The sequence below is a fragment of the Tamandua tetradactyla genome, chromosome 9, assembly GCF_023851605.1.
Source record: "Tamandua tetradactyla isolate mTamTet1 chromosome 9, mTamTet1.pri, whole genome shotgun sequence".
NCBI classification, from domain to species: Eukaryota; Metazoa; Chordata; class Mammalia; order Pilosa; family Myrmecophagidae; genus Tamandua; species Tamandua tetradactyla.
Window position 1 is genome coordinate 117282739 of NC_135335.1, and position 8375 is coordinate 117291113.

General features: G+C 33.4%; 1 protein-coding gene across 2 annotated transcripts in view; it reads left to right on the top strand.

Annotated features, from left to right (window-relative positions):
* The window catches only part of SLC30A5 (solute carrier family 30 member 5), a 61860-nt gene extending 57611 nt beyond the window's left edge, over positions 1–4249 (top strand). For both annotated transcript variants that reach the window (XM_077117408.1, XM_077117406.1), the window contains exons 15-16: positions 1876–2004; positions 2607–4249. In XM_077117408.1, coding sequence (XP_076973523.1) covers positions 1876–2004; positions 2607–2777 — 300 coding nt within the window. In that variant the 3' untranslated portion in view covers positions 2778–4249. The remainder of the gene's footprint in view (positions 1–1875; positions 2005–2606) is intronic.
* Positions 4250–8375: the final 4126 nt, after the last annotated feature.

The following is an 8375-nucleotide window of genomic DNA, read 5'->3' on the forward strand; positions in this document are numbered from 1 at the left end:
ACAGAATTAACTAACAAAACTAACAATTTTTTATCCTTGCACAGAAGTAAGTCCATATTTTGAATAGAGAAAAATAAAAATAGGTTGTCCAGAAACAGACCCTGGAACTTAGGTGACTTCAATATATAGTAAAAATGGCATTTCACACTTTGCCCCCAGGCATCTAGACCTGGCATCTAGCCCTCACTCAGGTCAGCACCTGAAAAGAATCAATGAAAAGTGCAGCTTATCAGTCCCTTATTAGCATAACCAGAGGGTGAAGGGCCCCTCCAGGTCCTTACAATGAAAGGATACTGACCTCAGACTACTCCTTTGGAGAATGCCCAACTCACCCACCCTCACCCCACCTCCACTCATGTTTCTTTGAGTGTGTACTTTTGCTACACATTAAAGTTTTGAGCTGTGCTTTTAAAAAAAAGGCATTTCAGATCAGTGGGGACAAAGTGTTAACCTAATTAACCAGCTTTGTGTCAGTTATATCTCCATTTGGCAGAAAAGAAAAGTTGTACGTCTACACCATACCATATAGAAAATATGTTTCCAGTGTATTATAATATCTAAATAACAAAAAAAGTATAAAACTGCCACAGTGAAATAGGAAAATGTTTTTATCATTATGGAGGTAGAGACAGCCTTTTTAAGTGAACCTAGAATTGAAACCAGAACTATAAAGATAAGATGGAGGGCGGAGGGGCGGTAGATGCACTGATTTGATCAACTGAAATTGAAAATTACCAATTGGCAAAGATTCCATTCACAACTATGAGATACAAAAGGTAGACCAGGAGAAAATATTTGCAGCATATGTAAACATGCTTACAAACCATAATCCTTTAAATCAGAAAAGGACAAATCTTAAAGAAAAATGAACAGAGAATATAAACAGACAATAAGTAGAAAAAACAAATTCAAAATACAATATATTTTACCTTGGTTTGCCATATCATAGTAAAGGAATTGTGATCTGGTGACATCTTGAATATTTAAGCTATAGTCCACCTTTTTTTTTTTTTTGACGGGTGGGGTACATGGTCCAGGAATTAAATAAGCTATAGCATCTTAACCTAATGTTTTCATGACTAAGATTAGTAATGTTTTCTCAAACCCTCATAACTAGTGAATATTAATCCTACTAAAAAAAGTATTTTTTTTCGTTTCAAAAATAATGTATGTCCATAATAAGAGGACAAAAAATAACTACAAAAAAGGCACTTAATTCTTCCACCTGGAAACACTTTTGCAAATTGCTTTTCTTTATCAGTTTTGTTTTGTTTTTTTAATAAAAATGGAAAAACCCTGTTTTGTGCAGTTTTGTAAATTTTTCCCCACTTGATTATGTCATGTTCAGTGTCCTCGTGTAGTATTTTTGATGGCAATATGTTATTACATTATATGGGTAGTCTTTGATTTATTTAACCAATCCTCTATTGTTGAACATTGAGGATATCTTTTGAATATGTTCTGCACATATAACAAACAATATGTATGTGTGTATAAAGGAGACTGGTTCACTGAATGTGTCCGCCCAACGTGTCTGTGTAGAATAGGCAAAGTACATGCTATATAGGTGAAAAATGGGTATGTAACTGTCGGTGATAGCCAAATTTGTGTGTAAAGACACCTGTTAACCTATGTTTACCTTCTTATTCAAAGCTGCCTTCCAGGACATCACTCCTAAGTCAGACTGTCTTATATTTTAGACACCTTTACTTTTTAGCTAGTTGTCCCTCTCCTATTCCTTCCTACATCTGGCCTCTCCTTTTTAACTTTGTTTTTAAATCAGCTTAATAGAGATAACTGGATCAATAGGGTTGCTATGTGTTAAGCAAATTAACCTTTACAAACTGTTAAATGACTTTTACTTTTATTTGACAGATACAGAAAATTGAAGGCTTAATATCCTACCGAGACCCTCATTTTTGGCGTCATTCTGCCAGTGTTGTGGCAGGAACAATTCATATACAAGTGACATCCAATGTGCTGGAACAAAGAATAGTACAGCAGGTAACAGTCTTTTTGTTTTTTTCTTTTGTTATTTTAATTAAGGTAATTCTTACATAAAATCACACACATTATAAGTTACACGGCTCATTTAGTCTGGTCGTTTAACAGTTTGAAAATATCAATATTTTAGCTGTCCAAGAGTAACAGCATTTATTTTGTACATCTAGAATTGTATTATGTCCCAAAATGGTTAGAAGAAAATCATGGTTTAATATCGAGAGGACAAGCTTAAGTTAATGTTAAAAAGAAAAATTTACTTGAAAAGAAGTTATTATAGATAGAGGCCTAAATTAATAATGACAATAAAATATATGTGCTGTGGTTGGAGGTAGTGATCAGAATACTTCCTGTATCCCTATTCTGGGTACATCCTAATAAAAGCAATATTATTTTCCTTTTCTACTCCGAGTGACAATGCTCACTTTGAATGACAGGCCAGTAATTTACTGGCTTTCTAAAAGACCTTTTCTACCATTTTGACTAAACTAAAAAATAAACTTTACTGTGAGGGTTTATCTTTCACTATCTGAAGTTCTAAAAATGTAGTATCAATTATTTAAGATCTGTTAAATACTTTAAAATGTCTGGATTTTTATAATCAGGTTACAGGAATACTTAAAGATGCTGGAGTAAACAATCTAACAATTCAAGTGGAAAAAGAGGCATACTTCCAACATATGTCTGGACTGAGTACTGGATTTCATGATGTTCTGGCTATGACAAAACAAATGGAGTCCATGAAATATTACAAAGATGGTACTTACATCATGTGAAACAACTCAAGAATTACCCTTGATATATGACTAATGAAGATTACATGGTTTGGTATTTATAATATTGCCAGAAGGAAGAAAATTGCCCATAATTGCACAGAAACACTTTACCATATTGAAAAAGGTTTTAAAGCTCTCTACTGTTGGATCAAATAATCTTTCTTAAAGGAGATTTCAATACACAACGAAGTATTAATTGTGCAAGTAAAAACATTCAAATTATGTGTATACAAAGAATCTTCATTTAAGTCAACATAATGGATCATATCATCTTGGAAAATGGACAGATAATGGATTATAGTGAAGACCAAAATTACTGTTGTGTTTACTTTCTGTGAGAAAGCATCTCCATTGTAAATATATATTTACATGTTTATTACAAAGACACAAATGAAAAATTGAATTTTTAATCAATTTTTTGCATCGCCTAAGGATAAAATAGAAATAAAAGTTCTATATTTATGGATTTTCTGTATATAAAACTGGTTTCTAATTATAACTTAAATCCATTAAGTAAAATCTATATTGCCACTTTAAGTGTATACTAAATTATTTGGAAGAAACTTAAGCTGGTGATAAGAGACAAGCAGTAAGATAAGGGAAGTGTAACTTTACATTTTTTTGATGTGTTACAAAACCAGCCATGCTGTAAAATAAATTTTTTACTTTTGGTAATATTTGCAAATGAATAATTAATTTATTAGTGTAAACAACAAATACTAAGTTGTGTCTGTATTATTCATTCACTTTCTTCTTCCTCCAAAGTGAAATGTTCCATTTTCTGGTATCCCAAGCTTATCAAGCTGGTATCTAAGCAATGTTAGACTTTTTATCTTTTAATTTAGTTCCGTGTATTATGGAACAGTCAGTTGAGCGAATCATAAATAATTGTCAACTCAGGGTTGAACTCTCTGCCTATGGATGTAACTTCTAAAAAGTTTCTGAAATATATGAACATATTAGAAATATATAGGTAAAGAATAGGTAGTTTTTTTAAGGTTTAATTTTAAAAAACTTGTCCATAAACATTGGGGTACCATGAAATCAAAATATTTACCCTGTGATTACTTTCTAATTTATATTTTTTTACTTCTGTTTTAACTGAAGGAATAGTCTGAAAAGGCTGTACAATAAAGAAATATATAATAATATATGCAATTTTATGAACACCAAAAAATGTTATCCAAAAGAAACTTTTGAATAACTATCTATTTATAAGCATTTGAATATTTTCATTCTTAAACTATAAATTTTGGTAAGTAGGATGAATGAATTTTAGTGTGGAGACTATTTTCTTATCTATACCATAATGTCAAACATATATTGTAAATAATATTTTTGTCTTAGCAATTTCAATATGTGAAGTTTCAGAAATTTGTTATAAATTATTTTGATATTCTTTTTCATCTTTGCATGGTATGTAGTCTAGAATCTTCAATACATATTAAAATTTTTGAGTGGTGGGAAAATAATTGCATATTGATGTTTTAATACAAATTTTATATGCTAAATTTTTTTTAGGTAGTAATGTGCAATAAATAATGCACCATTATCAAAATTGTCATTTCCCTTAGAAGAAGAAAACCAAATTAATGTGATTGATGAAGTTGAGTAAAGGAGGAGGAGTAGAAGTGAAAAGTAAGGAGATTCCAATATTGAAAGGACCAGCATACTGATACCAGCTCATAGAAATTATATGACTTCAGGCAAATCAGTCTGTATCTTTTTTCTCTTTATATATAAAATCAAGATAAAATCTGCCCAAATCTCCTCAGGGTTAGGAGCAAAGAAATAATGAATGTGAAAATAAAAGTTGAAAAGGGCTAGGTGAAGGTGAGTATATTAGGGGTCTCCAGAGAAACAGAACTGGCGGACTATTTTATATATATGTATATTAATAAATTTATTACAGGAATTGGCTCATGTGACCATGGGAATAGCAAGTCCACATTTCATAAGGGCAATTATGTTGATTGTAGACATAATCAGCCATAGATGCAATTAACTGAGTAACGATTTAAATCCACAAAATACCCTCACAGTAACAATCAGACCAGTGTTGGCTTGACCCCACAGCTAGGCACCATAACCTAGCCAAGTTGACACAATAACCATTATAGTAAGGAACCACTACATTATTTCAGACTTGAGTTCAAAGATAGCTTTCATTAATTTCTCATTTTTTCTATTTAAATCAGCATCCCAAGAAATTAGCTAGATATAGGTGCACAGATAAGTTTAAAATAATACCTAAAACAGAAGACTATTAAACAGTTATTTTGCTCCAAGAAAGGCAGTGGTGGTTGTGGTTTACCACACCTATTCCTTTCTTCCCCAAACATTTTTTTCTCTTATTAAAAATTTAGGAGGAAAAAAAAGCCAAAAACAAATGAGAAAACGTTAAAAATAGAAAATTTAGGAGCTCATAATTTCCACTTAGAATAAACTTTGTCTTTTTTATAATATAATTTCTTATACAAAATAATCAAACTTTAAACTTATTTAAGAAGAAAAGTGAGGATGTTCTATAATTAGCTATCTCTGAACAAAGGATCTGGTTTCACTTTAAATTATGATTCCCCCTTAAACCATCTGTGAGCTAGAAATTCTCCTAGGTATTCTCCGTGGAAAAATGGAAACATGACCACAAAGAGACTTGTACAAGAGTGTACATATTCATAATAGCCATGAAATAGAAAAGACCCAAATGTCCACCAACAAAAGAATGGATAAGTCATAGTATATTCATAATGGAACACTACTCAGTAATAAGAGAAAATTACTGCTACAATATATATGAACCTCAAAAATAGTAAAGACAGTGCCAGACAAAAGTTTACACTCAATTCAATTTATATGAAGTCTAAGAACAGATAAAACTATAGTGATAAGAGCCCAGAAAGTGATTTGTATTAGTTTTCTAATGCTGCTGTAATAAATTACTACAAATATAGTGGCTCAACCAGTGCAAATTTATCATCTTACAGTTCTGTAGGTCAGAAGTCTGGTATAGGTCTCACTAGTCTAAAATCAAGGTGTCAGGAGAGCTGTGTTCCTTTCAGGGAGGCTCTAGAGAAGATTCTGTTCCTTGGCTCATTCGGGTTGTTGGCTGAATTGACTTCCTTGTAGTTACAGGTGTTCAGTTTATAGAGTCTTCTTGACTGGCATTCACAGTTTACGGAGGTCACCTGCATTCTTTTGGCTTGTGGCCCCTTTCCTCCATCTTCAAATCCAACATTAACAAATCATGTCTCTCTCCTACTTTGAATCTCTCCTGCCTTTTCTTCTGTTACTGCATCTCTCTGGCTTACTCTTCTGCCTTTCCTTTCCACTTTTAAGAACTCATGGTTACATTGGACCAACCTGGATAATCTAAAATAATCTCCCCATCTCAAAATCTTCAAAATCCCTTTTGCCATGTGAGGTAGTATTCAGTTTCCAAGAATAGGATATAATGTCTTTGGGGGGTTGGGTGGGGCTGTTATTCTGCCTACCACATGGTTGCTTTGGGGGGCAGGGGGCTTTTTGTAAAGGGATGGGGAAACTTCTGTTATCCTCATGAAGGTAGTGGTTACATAGGTGTATACAAGGGTCAAAATCTTTTAAATTTTATAATTTAATTTCTATTGCATTATTTAGTGATTTACTTGGAAGCTACTATGTGCTAGGCACTGTATTAAGAGCTTAGAATGATCATCTCATGTTTTTTCTCCTAGTACTCTGATGTTCTTGCATGTTTGCTTTAATGATCTTGTTCAATAATGCAGTATATTCTACTAGATTTTACAGATTTAGTTCTGCTTTATGGCAATTTTCCATTTGAATTTAAAGGGGAAAGAAGTTTCCCCCTGCAACAAAGTTCAGTATATAGATCTGTCAGCATTAACATTCATGCAACTATGGAAAACCAGTTTAAGAAAATAATGCAATTCAGTAGTTCATTTATGGTTTTTAAAACATCAATAAATTAATTCATAGTCAACAAATACTTGATGAGCTCCTTTGTATTACAGGTATTGCTCTAAGGACTAGAAATAGAATCATGAATAAAGCCAAGTCCTCCCCAATAGAGCTTATTTTCTGGTGGAGGAGGCAGACTAGCATATAATAAAATGTCAGGTAGTGAGTGATAAAAGCAGTACCTTTATTAAGCATGATAAAAGAACAGTAGGTATTGAATTTGTATTGTTTTTGCTACTGTTCTAAGTGTGAAAATATTTCAAAATAAAGTAAAAAAAGAAAAAAAAAACACCTATATGATAGCAAAATTAGGCACATGGCATGGTGAGGACCTGAAAAGCCCATGGAGGCTTTGAGTAAGAATGTGACATGAATGATATGTTTCAAAAAGAGCAAGTGTGAAAGCTAGGGGATGGAAGACTTGGTCAATCCCAAGTAAAAAAGAATAATGGCTTGGACTAAATAGCATGTTCACTGCATTTTATTTGTAAGTTTACTGTTTAAGATAAAAAGATGAATCAGATACATACCCTACCTTCAATATGCTTATAACACTAGGGCAGATAAGACATATAAATAACTATATTTCAAATTTTAGAAAGATTCGGTATGAAAGAGTGTGACAGAATGCAGACTATGGAGAGGATACTTGTAGCCGGAGGCAATGAGGACGCTTCACATTGCAAATGGCATTTGATGGACTTAAGCCACTGGTGGGACTTGGAAGTGTGATGGCAAGAAGGTTAATTCTATATGGAGAGCTCTGAGTAAACCCACAAGTAGTTCACTTCTGCATAAACATGGCTTTCAGGAATAGGATTTTTAAATCTTTAGCTAGAAAGGAAAGTCAGAACCAGGGCATGGAGGGCATTTGAATATCAAAATATTTCTGTTACTCTGGCTCTCTTTAACAGATGGTTACAAGTTAACTCTGGACTGCTTAGGTAATCAATCATATGGGGGTTAACTGGCCCTGTAAATAGCATTATGTAAGTAACACTGATACACTTTATAAATACCTTACTTCAGGTAGAATTTGCCATACTTGGTAGCCTCAATTTTCTATAGGAGCAGATTAAAAATAATATGGAACATTGCAAATTGATATGGTGGGATGGATAATAACTGACCTAAGAATCAGCTCTTATATTAGGGTCCTCTAGAGAAACAGAGCCAACAGGAGAGATCTGTAAATATGAGATTTATAAAGGTGTCTCACTCAACTGTGGGAAAAAAAGAGTCAAAACGTCTGTAGGACAGGCTGTGAAACTGGTGGCACTGATGAAGGGTCCGGACAAACTTCACAGGAGAGGCTCGCTGGCTGAAGAAGCACTGAAAGAGTCTTCTTACTTAAAAGCCTTCAGCTGATTGAATTATCTCATCGTGTGAGGCACACCTTAGTTGATAAGAGATATAATCAGCTGGTTGGTGATTTAATCAATCAGCCATGAAATGTCCTTGCAGCAACGGTCAGGCCAATGCTTGCCTGACCAGACAACTCGGCATAATCATTTGGCCAAGTTGACTCCAGAACCTAACCATCACAGTCCACCCCTTGTCCACTCAGCAACTATACACAGTACCTTGAAACACATTTAATTTCCAAATAGAAAACAATAACAGACATATGTTTTGCCT